Source organism: Podarcis cretensis (assembly GCF_951804945.1).
Source record: "Podarcis cretensis genome assembly, chromosome: 4".
Lineage (NCBI taxonomy): Eukaryota > Metazoa > Chordata > Lepidosauria > Squamata > Lacertidae > Podarcis > Podarcis cretensis.
The window spans coordinates 133062-159252 of NC_137173.1; the positions used below are offsets into that span (position 1 = coordinate 133062).

At 59.7% G+C, this 26191-nt stretch overlaps 1 protein-coding gene across 3 annotated transcripts in view; it reads left to right on the forward strand.

The window, feature by feature from the left end:
• Nucleotides 1-22065, forward strand: part of DCHS1 (dachsous cadherin-related 1) — a 33592-nt gene extending 11527 nt beyond the window's left edge. For all 3 annotated transcript variants that reach the window (XM_079973226.1, XM_079973225.1, XM_079973227.1), the window contains exons 3-21: nucleotides 3297-3485; nucleotides 4003-4234; nucleotides 4359-4595; nucleotides 5514-6518; nucleotides 6637-6824; nucleotides 7012-7108; nucleotides 7251-7408; nucleotides 7497-8334; nucleotides 9707-9946; nucleotides 10881-11006; nucleotides 11118-11327; nucleotides 12731-13594; nucleotides 14145-14258; nucleotides 14736-14947; nucleotides 15101-15255; nucleotides 16113-16243; nucleotides 16559-16845; nucleotides 17329-17467; nucleotides 17674-22065. In XM_079973226.1, the coding sequence (XP_079829352.1) occupies nucleotides 3297-3485; nucleotides 4003-4234; nucleotides 4359-4595; nucleotides 5514-6518; nucleotides 6637-6824; nucleotides 7012-7108; nucleotides 7251-7408; nucleotides 7497-8334; nucleotides 9707-9946; nucleotides 10881-11006; nucleotides 11118-11327; nucleotides 12731-13594; nucleotides 14145-14258; nucleotides 14736-14947; nucleotides 15101-15255; nucleotides 16113-16243; nucleotides 16559-16845; nucleotides 17329-17467; nucleotides 17674-20240 (7989 nt within the window). In that variant the 3' untranslated portion in view covers nucleotides 20241-22065. The remainder of the gene's footprint in view (nucleotides 1-3296; nucleotides 3486-4002; nucleotides 4235-4358; nucleotides 4596-5513; nucleotides 6519-6636; nucleotides 6825-7011; nucleotides 7109-7250; nucleotides 7409-7496; nucleotides 8335-9706; nucleotides 9947-10880; nucleotides 11007-11117; nucleotides 11328-12730; nucleotides 13595-14144; nucleotides 14259-14735; nucleotides 14948-15100; nucleotides 15256-16112; nucleotides 16244-16558; nucleotides 16846-17328; nucleotides 17468-17673) is intronic.
• The last annotated feature ends 4126 nt before the right edge of the window (nucleotides 22066-26191 follow it).

Genomic DNA, 26191 nt, shown 5'->3' on the forward strand with positions numbered 1-26191 from the left:
GCAGTCCCCTCCCCAGCCCGCCATGCTCCAGCGCAGCCCCTCACAGCTGTCCCCCCAGCAGTGGGGCTTCCAGTGCAAACAGCAGGATCCTCAGTGTCCCCGTCTGGTGCTCTGGGTGTGTGATTGTATGGCTGTGGCTGAGGAGGGGGGCCTGGCAGGCAGGAAATGCTCGATGGGGGGGCTGCTGTACACCCCTGCCCCCCCCCCCGTCCTGTAGCACCTGGGGCTGAGGATTCGCAGGAGGCAAGATGGAAGAGGAGCTCCTGAGAATCTCAGAGCCAAAGGAGAGCTTTTCTCTGCTTTCTGATGACATGCAGCTGAGCGGTGGAGGTGGCGGCCAGCTTGGGTTTCGTGCATTTTGGGAGGGGGCAGGTTAACTCTTTGCACTGTTTTTCAGTCTAAATCCAACCCCACCCCTGAAAATACCTCAGGAAGCTGTTTGTTTCCAGCTGCATTTTATTAAAAAGCAAAGTGTCAGGAGATCCCGTTGCAGATCAGCTGAGCGATGTGTGGGGAAGCCTCCTCTTCCGCTGTGAGCAAGGATGCTTCGCGCACACTCAGCGTCTCCCCGTGAAGTGTGCTCAATGGTGGGCATCACCTTATGGGTCACAGGACCCGAGGGGGGGGCTGCACACGCCTGACCAGCTTCATGCGCTGCTTGCGCCACCCTGGCCAAGCTGTCATGAGAGTATTGGGGCCTCCTCTCTGTTGGGGGGTTTTTTTTGGGGGGGGAGTGGGAAGGGGTAGTTCTAGATTCATAGAATAGTAGAGCTGGAAGGGACCAGCCAAGGCCATCTAGTTCAACCCCCTGCAAATGCAATGCAGGAATCTCCGCTAAGGCATCTCTGACAGATGGGATTATTATTAATAAATGCACCCTGCCTGTCTGATAAAAATTCCCCACTGTGGCTGCATCATTAAAATGATCTACAGCATACAAACCCCCAGAGTGTAACTGGCTGGTTGTGGGGCTGGGCTGTTTGCTTGTCTGTGGGGGCCACATGGCAAACCTCCCTCCCACCTCCACCACCCACAGAGCTCTTTCCCTCAGGAACACTGGGGAGGAGCAGAAAGAGCCGCTGTCCTGGCTGGGGAGGGGAGGGGAGGGGAGGGGAGGGGAGGGGAGGGGAGGGAGCCAGCCGCAGAATGCTGGCATCTCAGGCTTGCTGGTCTGGGTGGGTCCCCCCCCCAAGCACATCTTTGTCATTCCCCACAGCCTCACCCCCCTCAGGGCTTGTGGAAGAGTCTGTCCTCTGGGAAAGGAGCCCCCCCCCCCCCCGCCTTGTAAGTAGGTCTAGTGAGTGTTTCTAAGAGGGGGAGGAAATGGGGGCTGGTTTTAGCAATAGAGGGAGCACCCCAACCAAGGAGCACCAAGTGTGGAAGAGAGGCATCGTGCTGCCTCTGGGATTCCCTTCTAATTAGAGCAAGCCAATATTAACCAACAATATTATCATTATGATTATGTTCACTACGGGTTAGAGTAGGGCTCTGATCCTATGATCTGGCATTGTAAATAATGTTTGTGGTTCCTCATTGTGTCTTTCCCAAGAAGTCCATGTGCCGACAGCCATTGTCATAGGATCATAGGACCCCTGAGGGGCATCTAGTCCAACCCTTTGCCATGCAGGAATCTCAACTAATGTATTCATGACAGATGGCTATCCAACCTCCGCTTAAAACCATTTAATGAAGGAGAGTCCACAACCTCCCAAGGGAGACCATCCCACTGTTGAACAGCTATTTCTGTCAGAAAGGTCTTCCTGATGTTTAGTCGGAATCTCCTTTCTTGTAACTTGAAGCCACTGGTTCAGGTTATTCCCTCTGGAGCAGGAGAAAACATGCTTACTCCATCTTCCATGTGACAGCCCTTGAGATTTTTGGCTATCATATCCCCTCTCAGACTCCTCTTTTCCAGGCAAAACATCCCCAACTCCCTCAACCATTCCTCATAAGGCTTAGTTTACAGGCCCTTTATCAGCTTTGGTCACCAACCTCAGCATACTTCCAGCTTGTCAACATCCTTCTTAAACTGGGGTACCCAGAACTGGACGCAGGACTCCAGGGTTACTATGATGTTCCTCAGGGCCAACACAATACTGTACATTAGGCACCTGAGGAAAACTACAACATGCCCCCACTACCAGAGAAGAAAGGTGAAGAGCTACATCAAGAATAAGCAGGGAATAAAGATCTGCAATGGGATCTGTTGCTCCTGTAGATCCTGCCTCCTGAGGCAGTCACCTCATTTTGCCTCATGAGAGGACTGGCCCTGACATTCCTTGATGGCGACACTTGATGTTTGATGAGGAAGCCTACAATTGCATGAGCTTTTTTTGCTGCTCCTCCTCCTGCTGCTGCTGCTGCTTCCACCTTCTTCTTCTTTGGCTATCACTCGCAGCTGAGTAAGATTGCCTTCCATGAACACAGTTTTAACTGTGAGTCCGTAAGTGACTGTGGAGGCCAATTCTGGATCCACACGTCTTTCCATAGTTCTGGCTGGGAGTTGATCACAGTGAGGGTTTGCCAAGTGTGCCTTCCTCTTAGCACGTTTTTCCTTTTCGTCCTGAGTTCAAAGCCCATGACACCTTTGGTCAAGGCTGTTCTCCAACTGGAGCGCTCGCAGGCCAGTGTTTCCCAGTTGTCAGTGTTTATGCTACATTTTTAAAGATTTGCCTTGAGACAGTCTTTAAACCTCTTTTGTTGACCACCAGCATTACACTTTCCATTTTTAAGTTCAGAATAGAGTAATTGCTTTGAAAGACAGTAAGCAGGCATCCACACAACATGACCAGTCCAACAAAGTTGATGATGAAGAATCATTGCTTCAACACTGGTGATCTTTGCTTCTTCCAAAACACTGGCATTAGTTCGCCTATCTTCCAAAGTGATGTGTCAATTTTTTTGGAAACACCATTGATGGAATCTTTTTGCTGCTGCATCACACTGCTGACTCATATTCAGCTTGCGGTTCACTAAGACCCCCCCCCCCCAGACTGCAGTTAAGCCAGGGATCCCCCATCCTAGATTTGTGCATCTCACTTTTCCTGCCCTGGAGAGCACTTTGTGGGTTCAGTCCGTCAAACCGCCCTCAGGGAATTGTGTTGCGGAGACATATGGGAATCCATCACACCACCTCAGTAGGGGTGGCACAGCACACATGAAAGCAGCCTTCCCCACCTTCCAGGTGTGTGCAGGTGTGCATGCAAATGTGTCATTGTGGGAGGGATGTTGCACTTTGGTCCTGCTCCTGCCACCTGACACGTGCAAATGCCATGCTTCTTCCTTGCTTCCTGCAGGTCACCGCCACGGATGCCGACAGTGGCTCTCTGGGCTCCCTCTCCTACTCCCTGGGCACCGGCCTCACCAGCTCAGCCCCCTCTGCCTTTCGCCTCGGGGAAGAGACCGGCCAGCTCTGCACCACGCAAGACCTGGACCGCGACGAGGGCACCTCCGCCTATGACTTCACCGTCACGGCGGTGGATGGGGTGAGGCTCGCCCTGTTGTGGCAGAACAGCTTCAGCCCATGGTGGCAAAGGGTGGCCACAAGTGGGGTAGGGGGCGGTTGGAGACCCTTCTGGCTGGACCGTGACAGCCTCTGTGGGTGTTGGGGTGGGCAGGAAGGTTTGCAGCAGCCACTTTGGCCTCACCCTAAAGAAGGCCGTGGTCACTGGGGCCAGCCACATCTCCCCTTCCGAAACACCAGGAGCCAGGTGGGCTGTGGAAGCACCAGTGTGGAACTGGAGCCCAGTCTGTGCCACCCTCATTGGGGGCTTGTGGCTTCTGCCCCACCCACAGGCAGGGGCCATTTGAGGTGCCGCAGAGTGAAGTCATAGAATTATAGAACGGTTGAGTTGGAAGGGACCCCCAAGGACCATCTCGTCCAACCTCTTGCCGTACAGGAATCACAACTGAAGCATCCCTGAATTAAACAAAGGTGTGATCCAGGCTCCAAGTTGTGGATTCCCAGCAGCATCTCTCTCTCTCTCCTTCCTCCCTTCCCAGGGTGGGCTGAGCTCCATGGCCTACGTCAAGGTTTTCCTGGAGGACGTCAATGACAATGCCCCCACCTTCTACCCTCTGGAGTATGCCACCAGCATCAGCACCCAAAGCCATCCCGGCTCAGCAGTGCTGCGTGTCACGGCCCACGACAAGGACGAGGGGCCCCATGGGCGGGTGACCTACCACATTGCCGCAGGCAACACGCCCTCCCTCTTTGCCATCAACCCAGACACGGGTGAGGAGGCGAGGCGGGGCAGGCAGGGTGGCGCCAGCCTCCAGGGGCTTCACCCCAGGGGGGCTGCTTCCTCCCTCCCCACCCCTGGCCTCCCCCACAACCAGCTCTCCCTCTTCCTTCGCAGGTGCCATCTCCTTGCTGAGGAGTCTGGTGGGCAAAGCCAACACGCTGGTGCAGCTGGAGGTGGCAGCCCGGGACGGAGGGGGCCTGGCAGCCCAGCCCAGAGCTCAGGTCAACATCAGCATTGTGGCCGGCACCATCTCCCCGCCCAGCTTTGAGCACACCCAGTACTACTTCACGGTCCCAGAAGACACCCGGCCGGGCAGCAGCGTTGGGGTCGTCTATGCCCACAACCCAGCAGGTAGGCATAGGGAGCCTGTAAAACAGGGGCAGGGAACCTCTGAGCCACCAGGGGTCCCATTTTGGCCCCATAACCATGCCCAGCTGGCAGTACAGGCAACATCAGCGGATGGGGGAGACCTTCTGCTGTAAGTGAGCTTCTCGCTCCCTGCCCTCCCCCACCTGCTCTCTTAAAAGAGAAGTGCAGAGCTGTTTCAAAGAGGCCTTTTGGAAAGCCCCTGAAGATGGTCCCTGCGCTCTGTTTTAGCCACTCAGATGGGAGCACAGGGTCTGTCTTAAAGCACCTGGCAAAAAATGCTCTTTGAAGCAGCCTCCCACAAAGCACTTCCTGAAAGAACACTTTTGTGAGGTGCTTTAGGAGAGTCCAGTGCTTGAGTGATGTTTAAATTATGGGGGAGGCTGCTTCAAAGAGTGATTTTGCAAAGGGCTTTAAATGTCTCTTAAACCATATTAAGAGGAGGGTGCTGCTGCTTCAATGAGTGCTTTTGCAAAGGGCTTTCAGATGCATCTCCCCCCCCACCCCCCATTCAAGTATGAACTCATGGGGGAGAGCAGGGCTGTCCTAAGCCATTTGGGCCAAAGCTGTCACAGGTCCCCAAGTTCTTAACAGTCAGGCAGCTGGCTGTCAGGCGCTTAGCAACCCTGTGCAATAGGCTTTCAGAGGTGGGAGGGGCTGCCCAACTGTCAGTCAAGTGACACCACATGCTGCCTACCTGTCAGATTTGGCTTGCAAGGCTATTGCTGATCGGGATCTGCACCATCGATCCAAACAGGTCCCACACCCCTACAATAAATGCAGAGAGTGGCAGGAGCTCAATAGAAGAGTTTCTGTGTCCCAAGTACGTCTCTATTTGGGGGGCCAGGGGGGCTGTTTCCCACTCCAGCAGGTCTCCACTCCCCCCTCTGTTCTTGCCTCCAGGCCACTTGGACAGTGTGTTCTACTCCATCTCCTCGGGGGACCCTCACGGGTACTTCTCGGTGGACCCAGAATCGGGGGAGCTGCACACCAGCCTGCCACTGGACCACGAGGCCCAGCCTCTCCTCCTCCTCGAGGTTCAAGCCCGCAGCGGCTCCCCTCCCGCCTACAGCAGCGCTCGGGTGCAGATCAGCATCACAGATGTGAACGACAATGCGCCCGCCTTCCCGGCCCCCTCTGACTCAGTGCTGCTACCTGAGGGGGCTGCCCTGGGCACGGTGGTCTACACAGTGCAGGCGGAGGACCGAGACAGCGGGGCGAACGGGCAGGTGCGCTTTGAACTGGCCTCAGGAGGGGCCAGCGCCTTCACCGTGGAGCACTTCTCCGGGAAGGTGCGCCTCGCGGGGGCCCTGCAGCGGGATACCAGCGCCCCCTACAGACTGGTCATCCTGGCGCAGGACAGCGGGGTCCCCCGGCTCAGTGCCACCTTCACCCTCTTGGTTCACCTGCAGGCGGCCGATGAGCACGGCCCCATCTTTGACACGCTCACCTACCGCGTGGAGGTGCGCGAGGGCGTGCCCGTGAGCACCCGCTTCCTGCAGGTGCGAGCCCTGGCCCGGGAGCCCAGCGCCCCCTTGGCCTACCACCTGCGGGCCGAGGGGGATGCGGCCAGCTTTGGCATTGCTCCAGACACTGGCTGGCTGTACGTGCGCAGCTCCCTCGACCGGGAGGTGCAGGAACTGTACGTGCTGACGGTGCTGGCGGTGGCCGGGGAGGGCGAGGGTCGCCAAACGGGCACCAGCACCGTGCGCATCACTGTCACAGATGAGAATGACAACAGCCCCCGCCTGAGCGAGGAGCGCTACTTCTTCACTGTGGCCGAGAACAGGCCGGCCGGCAGCAGCGTGGGCCGGGTGACGGCCAGCGACCGGGACACGGGACAGAACAGCCGCCTGGCCTACCGCCTGGTGCCGCCCGAGGGGAACTTCCTCATCCACACCCAGACTGGTGAGGGAGCAGAGCGGGAGTGGGAGGCCCTTCTCAGCAGGGGCTCCTGCGGGGGAGCCGGGGAGGGAGCAGCTGGGTGTCTCACCTGCACTGAGCACCTCTTCTCCTCATCCTCCAGGGGAGCTGAGCCTTCGGAGGAGCTTGGACCGGGAGCAGCAGGCCAGCTACCAGCTCCAGGTCCTGGTTCAGGACGGGGGGACGCCACCCCGCAGCACCACTGGCACCGTCTACGTCACTGTCCTGGATGAGAACGACAATGCACCCACCTTCCTGCACGTGGCCGAGGGCCGTGAACTCCTCCTCCAGGTGTGTGAGGGATCCAGGGGGCAAGGAAGGAGCTCTTGGGGGCACTGGCAGCTCCTCAGAAAGGGCAGCAGGAAGGCCAGGGCCCGAGGGGTAGGATCATGGAGCAGGGAGGCGGCATCACCCTCTGCGTGTCCAGGCAATGGCTGCCAACTCCATCTCCCCCCACCCCTCCGCTGTACCCTCTCAGGTTCTGGAGGAGAAGCCGGCTGGGCTGCTGGTGGCTTCACTGAGGGCCAAAGACCCGGACGAGGCAGAGAACGGCACTGTCTTCTACTCGCTGTCAGGTAAACAGGTCCCCTGGGCTGGGCTCCTGGGAGGCCCCACTCTGCCCAGAGGTTTCAGCCTCCACTCCCGGAGGGTTTACTGGGCCTCCCGTTGGCTGCCCGCCCCCCCCCCCTCAGCGCTTCCCTCTCTGTCTCCCTGCAGGTGCCTGGGCACAGCGCTTCTCCCTGCATGTGGCCACCGGGGAACTGCGGACAGCTGCGCGGCTGCGCCAAGCAGACCGGGGCGAGTACGCTTTCACGGTGACAGCAAGCGACCGAGGTGCTGCCCCCCAGAGCACAACAGCAGCCGTGCGCATCCAAGTAGGAGCCCTCTTTTGCCTCGGGCGTGGGGCTGGGCCTCCCCCAAATACCCCCAGGCCCCTTCCTAACCTCTCCCCTCCCTCTACAGGTGGTGTCCACAGCCCACCTGCTGCCCCGTCCCGACACTACGGTGCTGACCTTTCACCCCACGGAAGGCCTGCAGCCGGGCTCTCTCATTGGCTGTGTGGCCCCCCCAGAGCCGCCTGCAGCCGGGCAAGTGACCTACATGCTGGTGGGGGGCAGCAGCGGGGACGGCCTCTTTGTGGTGGACCCAAGCACGGGGGACATCTACGTGGCCCAGGAGCTGGACTACGAAGCCGGGATGAAGCACAGCCTGCAAGTCAGCATGGAAGACGTCCTGCAGGGCTACCCCAGCCAGCGCCTGGTCTTGGTGGAGATCCACGTGCAGGACAGCAACGACCACGTTCCCACTTGGCCCCAGGACCCCCTCACGGTGGTGGTGTCTGAGGGGGCCACCCCTGGAACGTCCCTCTTCACCTTCCAGGCGCTGGACGGGGACGGCCCGGGGCCCAACAGCCAACTGCGCTACAGCCTCTTGCGCCAGGAGGCCCCCCCGGCCCCCTTCCAGCTGGATGCGCGGAGCGGGGAGCTGAGCCTGCAGGGGGCGCTGGACCGCGAGACTCAGTCGGCCTACCTGCTGGTGGTCCAGGCCACGGACCAGGCGCTCAACGCCAGCCAGCGCCACTCGGCGGCCGTCACGGCCCACATCTTCGTCATGGACGAGAACGACAACGGGCCTGAGTTCTGCTCCCCCTCGAGAATTGACATCCCTGAGGACCAGCCCACGGGCTTCCTGGTGCTCCAGGTGGTGGCCAGGGATCGGGACCTGGGTGAGAACGGGAGGGTCAGCTATGCGCTGCGCGCAGGGAACCTGGACGGGCGATTCCACCTCAACCCCAACACAGGTGAGGCAGAGGGAGGTACCAGGCTGCCATGCAGGGATTTGTAGTCTGTGTATGCAGGATCCCACCATGCATTCCCAGGAGTTGGGAAAGAGCACTGCATCAGGATGTAAGGGGTGTCCTTCAGTTATATGGGGAGTCCTCCCCCCACGAGATTTTTCTGCAGGTGAGGCGAGCCTGTCTTCTCCCGCCTTTTGCACACCCTGCTATTTTGGCTGTGCGCTCTGCTGGTTGGCTGGTGGCGGCAGCAGTCCCTCCTCCCTGTCCTGTGGGGCCGTCTTGCAAGATGCCACCAATAAATGGTCTGTCTGTCTTTCCGAGATGTGGCCTGTGCACGGTCCCCCCGCCCCTAGGCAGGTGCAAGGGACCTGGAATGTCACCAGGAGCAAAAGTACAAGTCTGGGAAAGAAAGATAAAACAAATCACCCCAAACTTGAGGTCTAAGACCCTCTAGTGCAGGGAGAGGCAACCTAAGGCCCGGGGGCCGGATGCGGCCCAGTCACCTTCTCAATCCAGCCCGCAGATGGTCCGGGAATCCGCGTGCTTTTACATGAGTTGAATGTGTGCTTTTATTTAAAATGCATGTCTGGGTTATCTGGGGCATAGGAATTCGTTCATTTCCCCCCAAAAAATATAGTCCGGCCCCCCACATGGTCTGAGGGACTGTGACCCGGCTCACGGCTGGAAAAGGTTGCTGTCCCCTGCTGTAGTGTGAGATGGGTGGTTGGTGAGAGCCCTTCTGAAGTCCTGTGTTGTAATACCTCCCCAGGAGCAGAAGTCTGAGACTCTGCCCCTTGTGCTTGGCTCGGGGGGGGGGGGGGGCTAACCCTTTGGGGCAAGAGCTCCTTATGAGGGTTCTGGCAGAAAACAGAGGGGGAAATTCCATCTTTTGCTTGTTCTAAAATGCTACTGACATCCTTCCGAGGTTTACCTTTTCAGTGATTGTTGACAAGGGTTTCTGGATAACAACTGCTTTATTCTCTTGCTTCTCTGAATTGGACTTTTGCAGAATAATGCTTTTTTACATTTACTTTAAGCAGAGGCTTGACAAACATATGTCAGGAGTGCTCTGATGGTGTTTCCTGCTTGGCAGGGGGTTGGACTCGATGGCCCTTGCGGTCTCTTCCAACTCTAGGATTCTATGATTCTACATAAAAAGATGAAACTCCTCCTTGCAGGTGGAGAAATACATTTCCAACTGGAGTAACACTGGCCAGAAATCTGAGAGCAGAGTCTTGCTCTAGCCCATGACAATGAGTTCTGAGTTGATTCCCAGAACCATGAGATCCCTGCAACCCCCTTTTGCATGTCTTCATGCAAAATGCCTTCATGCCCCATCTCCATCTCAAATGTTGGCCTCCTGCTCTCCTCCCAGGCGCGCTATCCATCGTGAGGACGCTGGACCGGGAGGAAGTGTCCCAGCATAACTTGACAGTGGTAGCCACGGACCACGGGTTGCCACGGCGCTCTGCCACGCAACTCCTGCTTGTGCATGTGCTGGATGTGAACGACCAGGCGCCTGCCTTTGAGAGAAACAGCTACGAAGCCAGTGTGGCAGAAAACCTGCCCCCTGGTGTCCCCGTGCTGCAGCTGCACGCCACCGACCCCGACCTGGGTAAGAGCCTGACCCTCGGCCTATGGTCATTTGCAGGGTCATCCCTGGAAGGGATGGGGAGGAGTGTCTGGCCAGACAATGGGGTCACCCAGAGAGCACAAGCCCCCTTTCCATGGGGGCTCATTGTGTCCTCATTGGGCCCGGCACTGTGCATATTGTGCCAAAGGCCACCCGCTGTCTTTGAAACTGGAGACCTCTGAACTCATGGGCATCAGTGGGTGGAGAACCTCTGCCAGCTTGGGCTGGGGGCACCGGGGGGGGGGCCAGGGGAGGAAGGTGGACTTGGCTCATGGAGACTGTTGGCTAGCTGGTCAGGGCATCTCAGCCTAACTTGCCTCAGAAGAGGGTGGCTAGAATTAAATGGTGATAATCCTTGGAGCAAAAGGAGGGACCACAGAGGAGGCAGGCCCTAGTCAAGATGGCTTCAGCCCAGCAGATCAACCCAACTAAATGGCCAGAATGGCCAGCGGGTGGCAAGAGCACCATTTGGTGTTGGGTTGGCCACCACTCTGTGCAAGCGCAGATGCCCCTGGCCTAGCTGGCGCCTGCCTTTGGCTGCCTGCTGGAGCACCTCCTCTTGCTGCAGCCCTGCCCACTCCACAGCTTCAGAGCAGCAGCATCAGCAGCTCCCATGCGGCAGAGACACACTGTGTGCTCCTTGGTACCAAAGTGCCGCCTGTGGTTCTATGTCAGGCTGATCTTAAAAGGCTTCTGAAGCCCCGTTTAAACATGCCAACCTCTGGCAGCTGCCACAGCTGGCCCCCCAGTCCCTGCCCTGCTAACACTCTGGCTTTGCCGGGGGGGGGGGGTCAGCCGAGTGTGGTTGGGAGGGTGTGGAAGAGGGGCCTTTGCGCCTGTGGGGCTGCGCTTGTGAGGAGGTCGATGTGGGGGAAGAGTAGGGCCCATGCTCAGCCTCCCTTGCATATCTTGCCAGGATCCAATGGGCAGGTGTCCTATGGCGGCATCTCTGGGGACGAATTCTCCATCGACCCCCACACAGGTCTGATCAGCACCCGGCGCTCCCTGGACCATGAGGAGCGTGCAGAGCACTTGCTGACAGGTAAGCTGGGGGAGGGGGAGGGGGTCCTCTTCTGAGGCCCACAGGCCAGCGGCTCCTTCTAGTACCAATACAGACTCTCTATGGCTCACAGCCTGCTCCCCCTCCCCACAGTGTACGCGCGGGACAAGGGGCTGCCCCCTCGCCAGGCCAAGGCCACGGTTCGCATCCTGGTGGCAGATGACAACGACCACGCGCCCACCTTCCAGGCGGAGGCCTCTTCTCTGGAGGTCCCAGAGAACCAGAGCCAGGTGGAGCTGACCACCGTGCGGGCCACGGATCACGATGCAGGGGAGAACGGGCGCCTCACCTATCGCTTGGCAGGTGAGGGAGGGAGGGAGACCCCCCGCTTGGGGTGATGCAGTGCCAAAGGCAGGGGAGGGCAGAAGGGAGGGTTTCCCACCCCACCAGGGGCTCCTTCTTCTGGTCCCCCTTCATTTCAGAGTGGGTCCATGCAGCCTCCATTTCCCACTTTGGAGCCGTATTAAACCTTGGAGATTTTATTTATTCATTACATTAAAATTTATACTTTGCTCAATTGTGGGAAAACAACCTGTCAGAGCTGCCTCTAGGTCCCAGCTCACAGAGGACCAACGCTAGGCTGTAGTAATGTACAAAAGTCTTTATTGAAGTTCAGTTTCCATTTCAAAGCCACAGCGTGCAGCCCTACGTCTTAAACCCTAGATCGGCGAAGTCCCGTCTGAGTCTCCTCCCCTATGACACCAGTTTAAGATCCTAGCCCTGCTCCACCTTTTACGCTGCTCTCTCCTCCTCTGGGTCCTCCTGCCCGCTGGGGCATCCCCCTTTCTGGACTCTTCTGACGCTGAGTTGCTTAACTCCTCCCCCTCCCTCCGGCGGGCTTTTGGACCCGGTTCCCAATCCTCATTCTCTACTGTCCCGCGCTCCTGTACATTTGAACTTGCCTCTCGCGCCAACCCAGTGACCTTTCTCCTAACCGTTACACTACTTCGGTCACTGCTTCCCTCTTCCGGGACACTGGCCGGATCTGACCTCTCCTCCGTTGTCTGACTTTCTGATGGAGGCGTGGTCAGCCCTGCCTTATCTTCTCTCCCTGGTGGGGAATGCACTGGCCCCGATCCTTGGGACTCTTCCCCCCCACTCTGCTCTGGTGGGGAAGCTGGTCCTGATTTCCAGCTACTGCTCTGGGAGTCCCTGCTGCCCCCTTGCTCCTGGGGCGTTCCCCTTGGGAACCCCCTACCCCTGGCCACTGGCGCCCCCTTCTGTGAATCTTCCGATTCGCTGGAGAGGCTCATGGAATCCCTCGGTCCACTGTCCTCTTCTCCTACACTCCCCTCGGATTCTTCCCCTTCGCTCTCCATCTCCTCTCTTCCCTGTGCCCCTGCTCCTGAGCCCCTGACACAACCTCAAAGTAGTTTACAAAAAGATGAAAGAAGAAAATCAAGAACAATTTGCAGCGATGCTTTAAAGCCTACAAAAAGTTAAAACGCTAAAGCAGATAAAATGTCAGAAGGAATATAGGGAAGCTGCCTGTTTGATAGCAGTAGGCAAGAAGTTCCAGACTAAGTTCTTTCAAATGCAGAAAGGGGATTATGGGATGCCTGTAGTGTCAATTCCATGAAGTGGGTAAGGCAATCTTCAGGCAGGGGAGGATTGACACATGGGCAGCTGAGAAACCAGCATGAGGGGTAGTTTGGGCAGTCATGTGCCAGTCCAGGAAAGCTTCACCCTCCTGCTCCTCCCTTCAGCTGGAGACTCTGAGGAAGACTTCGCCTTGAACCCCGTCTCCGGCCAGCTGTCCACAGCACGAGGCCTGGACCGGGAGCGTGTGGCCAGCTACGCCCTGACCGTCCAGGCCTGTGACCACGGCTCCCCCCCACGCTGCGCCAGCCTGGCGCTCCACGTGCAAGTGCTGGATCTGAACGACAACGCCCCTCGCTTTGCCCAGGAAAGCTACGTGGCCGAGGTGCCGGAGGACTTGCCCGTGGGGGCGCTGGTGCTGCAGCTGGAGGCCCAGGACCCGGACGAGGGGCCCAATGGACGCGTCTCCTACTTCCTGGCCAATGAGTCGCTGGGCACCTTCCAGGTGGAGCCTCAGACAGGCCGCCTCACCACCACGCAGCCGCTGGACCGGGAGCAGCGAGACTCCTACCGCTTTGTGGCCGTGGCCGTGGACTCGTCCCCACTGAGCCCCCGCAGTGCTGCCGTGCAGGTCACGGTCAGCGTCCAGGACGTCAACGACCACATCCCGGCCTTTCCGCTCAGCCCACTTTCTGTCACGCTGCCCCGCAACACGCCCGCCAAGCGAGTGGTGGCCACACTGCGGGCTGAGGACCACGACGCGGGCGCCAACGCCTCCCTCCTCTACCGCCTGGCCGCCCCCAGCCCCGCCTTTGCCATCAACACCTACACAGGCGCCATCCAGCTGCTGCAGCCCCTGGGCACCCTCACCCAGCGCCAGCGCACTGTCTTTGTCCTGGCCAGCGACCTGGGGGAGCCCCCGCTCTCCTCCATCGGAGTGGTGGTCATCCACCTGCAAGACGAGGGCTTCCGGGGGGTCCGCTTCCCCCGCAGCACCAGCGACGTGACGCTGCCAGAGAACGCCGCGACAGGTATGGGCAGGGCGTGGCTCTGGCTGGCTAGTCTGGAGCAGAAGGGGAGGGGGCTGCCTTGTCTGTCCCCAGCCCATAAGTGGGAGCACCAAGGCCACTGTGTGTGTGTCCCAGAGGATTTTAAGAAGGGAGCATAAGAAACCTCAGAGTCTGGCATCCTGTTGCCCATAAAATGTGTCCTTAATGTTGCACACCACCCTGGGACCTTTTGATAAAGGGTTGAATATTAATATTAATATTAATAACTATTTAGGAAACCCACAAGCAGGACCGGAGCACAAGAGGTGGGCACAGGCATCCTGGCTAGTGGGCCTCGGGAGCCCCCCTCCCCCTCCATGGATTTGCCTAAACCTCTTTCACGGCCATCCGAGTTGGTGGCCATCCCTGCCTCTTGTGGGAGGGAGTTCCGTGGTTTAACTCTGTGCTGCACAAAGAAGTGCTTGCTGGTATCTGTCCTGAATCTTCCACTAACAACAAAGCAGGTTTCCTTCTGGAAGTGGATGTTCTTTTTCTAAAGGCCTGCCCCCCCCCCGGCTCCCTCCACCTCCAGGCACCACTGTGCTGAGCACCCCAGCCGCCCACACAGCCGGCTCCTCAGGCCGTATCACCTACAGCATCGTCAGCGGCAACGAGAGGGGCGCTTTCCGCATCCAGCCCAGCTCAGGTACGGAGGGGGGCCCTCGAGGGCAGGGCCAGACAGGCCCCCTGGGGCGCGAGGAGAGGCCTTGGGCCACGTTGTTCTCAGGCGGCTTCATCGCTGGGTCAAAAGGCCCCCTTGGAGGCCTGCTTTGTCCTGGAGGAGGTGAGAGCTGAAGGCTTTGTGGGGGCCGCCTCCTTCCTTCTTTCCTGGCTCCCTTCTCCGCCACATACTTGGATGTGGTCCTGCTCCAGGGTGCCGCTTCCACGGAGCGAGGCCTCTCCCCCCTGGATCTGGCCACCTGGCTCCAGCTTTTCTCGCTGCCCTTGCCAGACGTAGAGCGCAGGCCTCCGTGGCAAAGGAGGGCCCCACATGCCAACCCAAGCAGCCGCCAAGTTGCCTTCAAGGGAGAGGGTGGCCCCCACCGCACGGCTTCCCCAGGGACCCTCCCTGCATGGAGAGCGTGTGGCGCAGGCGCCCATCTCTCCCCTTCTGCCCCTGCAGGCCTGGTGTCGGTGCAGAACCCCCGCGGCCTGGACTTTGAGCTGAGCCCCCGCTTGCGCCTGGTGCTGCAGGCAGAGTCGGTCTCCTCCTTCGGCTTCATGGCTGTCAACGTCAACCTGCAGGACGTCAACGACAACCGGCCGCGCTTCCAGCTGCCCAACTACGTGGCCTTCATCTGGGAGGCCCAGGGCTACGACTCCCCCGTCATCCAGGTGGGAGGGGTCCTCTGGGCTGGCGGGCTCCTCGGCGGGGCTCCAGGCGAACCTCAGGAGCAGCACAGGGGGGGGGGGAGTCCTGGGGGGGGCTGGAGGGGCACGTGGGCCAGGTCCAAGCGGGGGCAGACTCTCCCCGTCTTCTCACGGCAGGTTGTGGCAGATGACTTGGACCAGGGTCCCAACGGGCAGGTGACGTACACCATCAACCAGACGCTGCCCATGAACGGCCTGTATCGCATCAACAGCCAGACGGGCGCCATCACGACAGCGGCCATCCTGGACAGGGAGATCTGGGCCCAGACCCGGTGAGTCCGCCCTTTGGCCTCCCCGCTTCCAGCCATGGGGCGACTCTGGCCACAAGCCTCGCCAGGAGCCCACGGGGAGACATTTATCCTCTCTGAGGCTCTGTGCTGATGTTGGGAAGAGGGAGAGAGGTGGTGTTTAAATTGTGTAATTGCTTTTAATTGTTTTGAGAGATGTGTTTCTACTGTGTGGTGAATCTCTCTGGGATTCCTCGCAGGAAGCAACTCAGAGGCAGCCAGTCCAGAATAATAATAATAATAATAATAATAATAATAATAATAATAATAATTTACTTGTACCCCGCCCACCTGGCTGGGTTTCCCACAGAAAGGGCAGGGATTGGGGGATGGGGGGATGGGCAGGGACATATCTACTATGAGACTAATGAAGTTTCGGCTTCAGGACCCTGAATCCCAGAGGGACCCCAGAAGCAACTTTAGTCCACGTTGCTTAAAAATTGTGGGTCTAGTAGACCCAATCTGAGCTGCATTGATTGGAGTCTAAGTTGTATATATTTCAACAACACCAAAGTCCGAGAGTCAGTAGCACAGATATTGTAAAGGTGTCAGTTCCGTCACTGAAGAAGAGAATGGGGCTTGCCCAGACCTGGTTGCTGGTTGCCAAGGGGCCCCGTGACATTTCAAGCTCCAGGCCCCAAAAAGGTAGGTCTGTGAGTGGGCCAGGCCAGTTCCCTCGTCTGCCCCCGCCATGCGCTCCCTGGAATAGCAGGGGTGCCAAAGGGGAAGGGGCACCCTGTGGCACCCAGCGGGCCTCTCCTTGGCCCCGACCCCCATTCCCCAGGCAGACGCCAGCTGTGCCCCCTTGTCCCTGAGACGCTCCTGCTTCCCTCCGCCCACAGCCTGGTGCTGACCGCAACAGACCGAGGGAACCCTCCTCTGGTGGGCTCTGCCACCCTCACAGTGCTGGTGATGGATGTGAACGACAACAGCCCCACCATCCCTGCCCCCTGGGAGGTGCGGGTGCCTGAGAGTGAGTAGATGGAACAGGGCTCATGAAGCCCCCTTGGTTGGCTGGGGGGAGGGGCGCTGTGGGAAAGCGGGGCTCCTTCTGCACGGCTCCCCTCAAAAGCAGGCATGGAGGGGGTCACCTGGGAAACACTTGCAAAACCTGAAGACATGAGCACCTCTGAGCAAGTGCAGAGCTTCTTTCTCTTAGTGCTAGCACAGAGCCCTCTGTTGAGATGGGGAGGAGAAGCCATGCCCCCTGGGCAACCCCAAACAGCTTCGCATGGCCTTTGCCCCCGGCAGGCCCAGCTCTGACCCCCTGCCCCCCCCCACTCCACAGACGCCCTGCTGGGCACCGAGATCACCATGGTGACGGGCAACGACGTGGACTGTGGGCCGCAGCTCTCCTACATGCTGGTCTTGGACAGTGGCGCCGCTGGCACCTTCAGCATCCTGCGCTACGGGGGCCGCATCACTCTGCTGGGGGCGCTGGACTATGAGCAGCGCAGCCGCTATGCACTGACGGTGCGCGCCTCGGACTCTCAGCACGAGACGGAGGCCAACGTCACGGTGCTGGTGGAAGACGTCAACGACAACCCGCCCGCCTTCTCCCAGGCCCTGTATCAGGTGCGCAGCTTTTGCCCTCGGGCTTCTCCCCCCAGGGGCCGCACGTCCTTCACCAGGCAGGGCAGAACCCGTCAGAAGGCCATGCACAAAACGATCTGCGTAGGGGAGCTCTGCAGCAGTGGGGAAGTGCAGAAAAGTGGCCCAGAGCCAGGATTCAGAGGGCAGGGCAGCGACGGCACCTTCGATCACAAACCTCGATTGCTACGTTGCTGCTTTAGTTTAAGCATCACTTGTGCCAAATATGAAAAAGTGTCTGGGTGTGAGTTGCCCCCTTCAGCTCAACATGGGTCAGTCACGTGCCGGAGAGACCACGCCTCCCCCCCGGGCCCCCTCCTCATTGCCCTCATTCTGCTCTTCTCCCCCTTTGGCTCCTCACAGGAGCACCCATGGGTAGGGGGCAGCTTATGCCAACAGGTTTCCCCCACAACCTTGGAGGGCAAATAAATGCCCAGGAATGACAGGTAACCCTCTGTGTCCGCCCAGGTTTTACTGCCAGAACACACCCGAGCCGGCAGCCCCATCCTGACCCTCAGCGCCACAGACCTGGACTCGGGCGCCAATGGGGAGGTCACCTACCAGCTGGCCAGGCCAAGCCACTTGGTCTCCATCCACCGGACCAACGGTATGAAGGCAGCCGTGGGAGGAGGCCCCTGTGAGATGCCTTGGAGGGGCAGGGGCAGTTCTGGGGGGGACGGGACTTTGGCTGAGCTCTTCCTTCTCCTCTTCTTTGCCCTCTGTGATGTTCTCCCTCCTCTTTCTCTCCTTCCTCCTCCTCCTCTTCTCTTTCTCCTCCTCTTCCTCCTCACTGCCCTTTCTCTGCCCTCCCAGGGACCTTGTTCACCACGCAGCTCCTGGTGCTGGATCCGGGGCACTCCACACTGGACATCCTAGTGGAGGCCCGCGACCGGGGCACGCCCAGCCTTTCGGCCTGGACCACGGTGCAGATCCAAGTGCTGGACGTGAACGACCACGGGCCTCAGTTCCTGAAGCCGCACTACAACGCCTGCGTGTCGGAGGACCTGCACCCAGGGACCACCCTGCTCACCCTGGAAGCCACAGATGCCGACGTGACGCGGGAGAACGCGGCCCTCGACTACACCATTGTCAGCGGGAACAGCGGCCACGCCTTCCAGCTGGAGGGCCGTTCCGGGGGCGCCAGTGCCCTGGTGCTGGTGGAGCCCCTCGACTTTGAGGCCGTGGCCATCTACAACCTGACAGTGGCCGTGTCGGACCGGGGAGTGCCTCAGCACAGCGCCGTGGTGCCCGTGCTGCTCACTGTGCTGGATGTCAACGACAACCCCCCAGTGTTTGGACGCTCTGCCTACCACGTGGCCGTGAGCGAGGGCACCGTGCCCGGGGCAGAGCTGCTGCGCGTGGCAGCCCAGGACCCTGACTCGGGGGCCCACGGCCAGGTCCGCTACAGCATCAGCTCCGGGGACCCTGGCGGGCTCTTCCAGCTGCACCCGTCCACAGGGGCGCTGCGCTTGGGAAAGGCACTGGACTGCGAGGCCCAGGCCCTGCACACCCTGGTGGTGCGGGCCTCGGACGGAGCAGGCAGCCACTTTGCCCTGGCGTCCATCACCGTGGAGGTGAAGGACATCAATGACAACCTCCCCTACTTCCCCCTGGAGGTGCTGAGCTGCAGCCTGCGGGAGAACCTGCCGCCAGGGAGCCTGGTCACCACGGTGCGAGCCGTGGACCTGGACGTGGGAGCCTTTGGGGAGCTGCGCTACGCCCTCCTGCCATCCGAGGGGGGGGAGGCCTTCGCCATCAACAGCAGCTCCGGGGAGCTGCATGCGCTGCAGCCCTTTGACTTTGAGCGCACTAAGGCCGTCCAGCTGCGGGTGCAGGCCACGGATGTTGGCAACACATCGGCCACAGCCACCGTACGTGTTCTGGTGACCGGGGAGGACGAGTATGACCCTGTCTTCCTCAGCCCGGCCTTCAGCTTCGAGGTCCCCGAGGGTGCCCAGCGGGGGCAGAGCATTGGGTCGGTGGTGGCCACGGACGAGGACGAGGGCCCGGACGGAGTGGTGCTCTACACGCTCCTCAAGCCGTCGCCCTTCTTCGGGATCAACCAAACCAGTGGCGCCATCTACCTGCGCGTGGACAGCCAGGCGCCCTCGGGGGGCCCTCCCAAGCAAGAGCCCCGGGAAATGGTGCTGGAGGTGCAGGCCCACAGCCCCTTGCCCGCCTCGCGCTCGGCCTCCGCCCAGGTCACCGTAGACGTGACGCACACCTCCTTCGGCCTGGTGCCCGACCTCAACCTGCTCCTGGTGGTGGCCGTGGCCGCCTCCCTGGGCGTGGTGGTGGTGCTGGCCACCGTGGCCATTGTGCTGGCCCTGGTCCGCTCACGGCAGAGCCGGGGCCCCAAGGAGGTGGATCTGGCCCATGTGCAGAGTGGCTCCTTGCAGAAGCTGGGCCACGGCGATCCCACTCTGCCTGGTGGAGACTGCCTCTACCACGAGGCGCTGCCTGGCTATGGCACGGAACCGGCCGGCCCCTACACCCGGGGCGGGTCTCTGGACCCTTCCCACTCCAGCGGGCGAGGTTCTGCCGAGGCGGCCGAGGACGACGAAATCCGCATGATCAACGAGTGTCCCCGCATGTCCAGCGTCACCTCCTCCCTGCAGGAGCACCTGGTGGCTCGCGGACCTGACTCCGGCATCCAGACGGACGCGGACCGCCTCTCGGACGTCTCCTGCGAGCCCGCCACCCTGGATGCAGCTCACTGGTTCAAGAACCGGAAGGGGCCTGGTGGCCTGCTGCTTCCCGGCCAGCCCCCCCAGCTCTACCGGGATGACGGGGGCAGCAGCGGCCCCTACCTGGGGGCCGGCTGTGGGCTCAGCGTCTCCTCCGCCCCCAAAGACTACTCTTTTCCGGAGGACGGGAAGCCGTGCGTGGACGGCTCCCTGACAGCCATTGTGGCCAGCGATGAGGAGCTTCGCGGCAGCTACAACTGGGACTACCTCCTCAACTGGTGCCCCCAGTTCCAGCCCCTGGCCAGCGTCTTCACAGAAATCGCCCGCCTGAAGGACGAGAGCTCCCTGCGCAAGCCCTTCCCCACCAAGCCCAAGCCCCGCATTGACCCGCCTCCACTCATCACCTCCGTGGCGCACCCGGGCGCCAAGTCCGTGCCCCCCAAGCCGGCCGTGGGGCGGGCCTTCCCCCACCTGGCCACCGCCTCCTCCTCCTCTCTGCGACGCTCCCCCATCAGCCACGAGGGCTCCCTCTCCTCGGCCGCCATGTCCCCCAGCTTCTCCCCCTCGCTCTCCCCACTGGCTGCGCGCTCCCCCATGGTCTCTCCCTTCGGGGTCTCCCAGGGGCCCTCGGCGTCCGCCATCAGCACCGAGCATTCCCTGGAGGCCTCTGAGGAGGCCGAGCTCCGCATCTAGCTTGGGACTCTGCAAAGGGTGTTGACTGAGCACAAGCCCCCCCCTCCCCCCGCTCCTGGAGCGTCCCTCTCCAGGCAACTGGCTGGCCAAAGCGGTGGCAGGAGATGGGCTGCGCTCCCAGGGGGCATTCCATGCGTGGCACAAGGACCACTGCCCTGTGGCAGACCTCATTGCTGTCCTTCCACTGCCCCCACCCCTGTACAGATGCTACTCACAGGAAGACACACACCACCTTCTCAGTATTGTTCCACCCCCCACCCCACCCCACGGGGCACTGCTCCCCCCTGCACACGGAGCTGCCTGGGCTGGGTCTGCTGAAGGGGCATCTGGCTGAAGCCCCCGTGGCCTCAGGGCTGTCCCTGCCCCCGTCAGACCCGTGAGATGCTGCTGCTCCAATTGCAATGGGACTCACTCAAAGGCACCCCACAGCAGCAAAGGGGGCAGCCAGCATGGAGGGGCCTCTTTGCCTGACCAAAGCGTCTCTCTCTCTCTCTCTCAGCCAAGGTAAGTGCAACTTGTGCCCTTCACAGTCCCACATGATGCCACCAGCTCCCCTTCCGTGCCAGGGGGTCCTGTGCCCTCCTCCCACTGCTTGCTTTGCACTGGCATATGCATGCCTTGGGGGGCCCCCAACACACACACACAAGCAAATCTTAACCTAGGAAGAGGGCACCTTCACTTTGCTCGCTCACACTGGGTGCTGTCCAGGAAGGGCAGCACTCTGACAGCTTGGCACTGGGTGTGGGGGTCGTGGGGTGATACAGCACCAATGCCCTTCTTGTCCGCGTGGCTCTTTGCCTGAGACTGAAGCAGGGGATCCCAGACTCCGCACAACTTCAAAGCAATACCTCCCCACCCTCAGCGCAGACTTGCAATAACTAAGTGCTCCTCCCTTGGCTTCCTTTTTTCAGTGAGGGGAGTGAATGGTACTACAGTAGCAATAATTAAACACCCCTGTCTGTCCACCCCCATCCTGCCCCACAGGCACATACATGAGAATAAGGGCAAGCAGAGGGAGCGGCCATCTCCTGAACCCATCCAGCGCTGGCTGGTAGCAGCTGCCTAGGCAGGGGACTTCCCAGGCCTCCCTGGAGAGGCGGCCAAGTTTTGTACCCAGGATCTTCTGCATGCCAAGCAGCTGCTCCCCCCTTCCCTGCCAGTGCTGGCAAGAGGGATCGCGTCTGGCCAGATGCCCTGCAGATAGAAAGCTAGCGTGTCAGGAGGGGAAGAGTTCAGCTGCCAGGCTGGTCAACTGGCTCCAGCATGACAAGGAGCTTGAGGGGCCAGAAGCTGAAGAAGCCCAGGAAGCATGGCGGAGAGACCCCATCAGGGCAGGGGCAGGAAGTTTGCTGCTTGCCCACAGGCTTCCCAGAAGGCTCCTGCGCAGGGGGGTGGGCAGGCCTGGGGTGGCCGAGGGCACTTCCTCTCCAGGCCGGGAAAAGCTCTACCAGCAGAATTGCTGCCTGCATGCACAAGACCATGGGCCCAGGCCTTTCTGAGGGACAAGCACAGGAGACCCCAGCTGAGCGGGCGAGGATGGTGGCCCTCCTTCCCCCTCCCGTGCCCATTTAACCCCATGAGGCCCGTCCTGAAGCCTCCCTCTCTGGCATCCTCTCTGCCCTGACCGCAGCCCAGCCTGGCAGACTCTCTTTATTTATTGTAATCTGTTTCCTATTTCCAGCATTTTGTATCTTTTTGTATTGCTGAGCATCCGCAGCATGATAAGTCCCGGGTGCCCCCCCCCCGGCCCTCCTTTTGAGCAGGGACCAGATCCAAGTGCCAACTTTTTGAAGTAATGCCTTAATAAACCACACCGTGTTTGTAAGGACTCGTCTTCTTGGCGGGGGGGGGGCTGAGGGGATGAGACGGGCCCCGCACCCCCAAGGCAACCGCTTAGGGGGGGCGGGAGGACCCTTTTGTGGGTGGCAGCTTAATGGGCCAGAAAACCCTCGGAAGAGCTTTCGGGTCCAGGATCAGGCCAAGGGCTCATCTCCTCGGGCAACCTGTCCTCACAGCGGCCGACCAGACGCCCCCAAGAGGAGCCGGCAAGCAGGATCCGAGCCAAGAGCCTTCGCCCCTCCTGGGCTTCCAGCCACGAGCCGGCAGAAGCGGGGCTGCCTCTAGCTGCAGAGTCGAGGCACAGTCGTGGCGGCTCGTAGCCCCCGATCGCCCCCGACGGGGCTTCCTGGCTGCTCAGGAGACGAAGGGGCGAGAGCAGCCGCTCTTCCTCCTGGACGGCTGTTCCCTCCAGCACCCCTCTCTACCCCCAAGTGCAGTTTGCTCGGGCTGCCCCATTCTACGCCCAGACCGGCGCAGCGGGCCAAGGGGGTCGGCGTCGGGGCTGCTTCCGGAGGCCCTGACAGGACGGCGGACCCGCGCCACCCTCGGTCGCGCGCTCAGCTTTGGGGGCGCCGGGCTTCATCCGCTTAGCCTAAGCCCCGCAGCAGATGCGCCTAATCAGGCGGCTCAGCTCCCCGCGGCGGCCAGTTGGCAGGATTAGCCAGAGCGGCCCGCAGACGTGAACTCCGGGTGAACTTGGACGCTTGAGCTGCGAGGCTTGCCTGGCGGGGGTGGACTAGATGACCTGGGGAATCCCTTCTCACTCGGCAGCAGCTCCGCGCCCCTCTCGAGCCCCCGAACCCAGCCGAGCGCGCCGCCTCTCCCTCTCGCAGCCCTCCAGGAAGCGAGGGGAGCCCCGCCGCGGGGCAGGCGCGCCAGCTGCGAAGGGGCTTGGGGCGGAGGCTCCGCTCAGCGCTTGCCCCGGGCACGAGCCTTTGCCGGCAGTTCGGGGGCGAGCGGCTGCAGGGCACCCGAGAGAGCGGAGGAACCGGGTTGCTCCCCCTAAACACTCAGAAAAACTTTCCGACACTCAGAGCTGTTCAGCAGTGGAAGCGATTCCCGCGAAAGGAAGGTTGAAGTTCTTAAAGAGAGGCTGGATGGCCGTCTGAGGTCCTGCCCCACTGTTTCTGCAAGTGCTCCGTGGGGCCCAGACCTGTGGGCCAGGCCTGGAGCCTGGAAGTGTGTGAGCATGTTTATCCAGAGCACCGCGGAAGCTGCTGTTTATCTCTCTTGCCAAAAAAGAGTTAACTATCAGGTGTGTGTCATCTTTATCTGCATCTCTCTTCTGCCTTCCATTTGCTAAAACCCGAGTCTGCCCACGGGCTGAAGACATTTGGGTAAACACCCTTCTGATCCCTGGGCTGTCGGGATGCCTCCTCCCCCTTCCTCTTGTCCCTGCTCTCACTTGCGTAGGCAAAAGACCAGTCGAACAAGAACAGGAGGAGGAGAGCCTCCTGCCTGGGTCAGGCGAGGGGCTGATTTCAAGTCAACTGGCCTAGTTTGCTACGGTTCTTCTTTGTTGTGTAAGTTGGGACAGTGTGTTGCCTCGGAAACAAACAGCTAGGAGTAGGGAAAAGGGACCACTGTCTTTTGTCTTTCCTTCCTCAGTATCCACTGGGAAATGACGTCAAGCCTAGCATTTAGACTGAGTTGAGAATGGGACAGCTGGAAGGCTGCATTTCTCTCTGCAAGAATCCTCCAGGGCTCACCCTGGAAGCTCCGCAGGGAAGCAGGATCTCCGGGGCCCTTCCACTTATGCTCAGCCTGTGTGTTGGGCACTGCGACCTCTGGGGGGCCACAGCCTCCCCGTCTCCAAATGGAGAAGGCAGAGCCTTGCTTCGGTGCTCACGTCCTGCCTCCAGGCTTCCCCTGGTGTGAGAAGAGGATGCTTGACGGGACAGGCTGTTCCTCTTATCCTGCAGCCAGGATCCTTTTGTGTTTCATCAACGTCAAAAGCCTCCAAGGACTTCCTTCGGAAGGAAGCAGCTGGGATGCATGATGTGTCCTTGGAGGAGCTGTTCTTATTTCACCATCAGGTCAGAGCTTGCCTCAATTTAATAAGCAACCTTAAAAGCACTTCAAAACAAATTAGTCACAGGAAGAAGATGGGTGCTGATGAAATGCACCTCGGGCGTCAGAGGCCGGGGGAAGGTGTGCCTCTTTCGCGTGTGACGGAAACGCCAAACCATGCAGGTGCACCTGGGGGGGGGGCAGCCCCTGCCTCTCAGTGCTCAGAGAGCTGCAATGTGTCTAGCAGTAGCCTCTGAGGTGTGGGGTGCAGGGGAGCCCTGCTTTTGGCCGGATCAGCTTTCTGGCCCTTGCAGCCCAGGGCTGTCTGACTGGCAGAAGATCTCTGGCATCTTGAGCAGAGATCAGTCCCTTTCCTGGCCCTCCATCTTGAATGCAAGGAGCCCATGCACGACAGGTAAAGGTAAAGGAGCCCTGAATGGTGGTTAAGTCCAGTCAAATTCAGCTAAGGGGTGTGGCGCTTTCTGGGCCATGTGGGCAGCAAGACTAAACCGCTACTGGAGCATGGAGGACCACGACGGGGGCCAGAGCACTATTGACCTTCCTGGCGCAGCAGTTCCTATTTATCTGCTCTCAGTGGTATGCTTTCGAACTGCTAGGTTGGCAGAATCATAGAATCATAGATTTGGAAGAGACCACAAGGGCCATGGAGTCCAACCCCCTGCCAAGCAGGAAACACCATCAGAGCACTCCTGACGTATGGTTGTCAAGCCTCTGCTTAAAGACCTCCAAAGAAGGAGACTCCACCACACTCCTTGGCAGCAAATTCCACTGTCGAACAGCTCTTACTGTCAGGAAGTTCTTCCTAATGTTTAGGTGGAATCTTGAACTGTGGTGCCCAGAACTGGACACAGTACTCCAGGTGAGGCCTGACCACAGCAGAATACAGTGGCACTATTACTTCCCTTGATCTAGATGCTATACTCCTATTGATGCAGCCCAGAATTGCATTGGCTTTTTTAACTGCTGCATCACACTGTTGGCTCATGTCAAATTTGTGGTCAACCAAGACTCCTAGATCCTTTTCACATGTACTGCTCTCAAGCCAGGTGTCACCTATCTTGTATTTGTGCCTCTCATTTTTTCCCCCCAAGTGCAATACTTTACATTTCTCCCTGTTAAAATTCATCTTGTTTGTTTTGGCCCAGTTCTCTAATCTGTCAAGGTTGTTTTGAAGTGTGATCCGGTCCTCTGGGGTGTTAGCCACCCCTCCCAGTTTGGTGTCATCTGCAAATTTGAAGAAGCTGGGACAGAGCAACAGGAACGCACTCTGTTGCGCGGATTTGAACCGCCAACCTTCTGATCAGCAAGCCCAAGAGGCTCAGTAGTTTAGACCACAGGGCCACCCGTGTCCCACAACGCTACGTTCTAACCCGACTTCTAAGTGTGGTGTTGGGATGCCCCTGAACACCACTTGCTGGGAACAGCACAGGCCCCCCTTGCAGGTTCCCCAGAGACGTCTGGCCGGCCATGCAGAGAACACGGAGCTGCACCAGAGGGGCCTTTGGTCTTGCTCAGCTGCCGGGCTCTTCCTGTGCAGGTCCCTCCCACCAACCCAACTTGAGAGACTGGTGTGAAGCAGGAGGGCTCCTGGGGGGAGTGTTCATCCTTTGAGGCTGTGGTTCTAACCTGGATCTGGGCTCCAGCCTTGAAACGGATGCCAGGGCCAACCAACGCCAGCCCCCCTTCCACAAAGCACTTGATTTCCCCTTGTTTACTCCGCAGCAGGCGATGCTTCTTACTAGAGAGCTCTGGAAGGAAGAGCACCAGACCACTCTCTGCCGGGCCTGCAGACGAGGCGAGGGCTCCTCTGTCTTTCCCAAGAGACGTGGTGGGAATGCGAACGATGGGCAGGTGCCCCTGGCAGCCCTGTGACAGCTCCTGCAGGGGACCATTTCATCTCACCCTCTTCTGATCCCCCCACACTTCTAATGCGTGCTAAAAAGCAAAGTTAGTCACGCAATAGCCCTCAGACCGCAGCTGGGCATCTCGCGGGCGCCCAAATGAGGCCCTGCCCACGTGTGGTGCAACGGTGGCGGGGAAGGTGGGGTCTCGTCGCCTTCCTCCCCATCAGGATCCCGAGG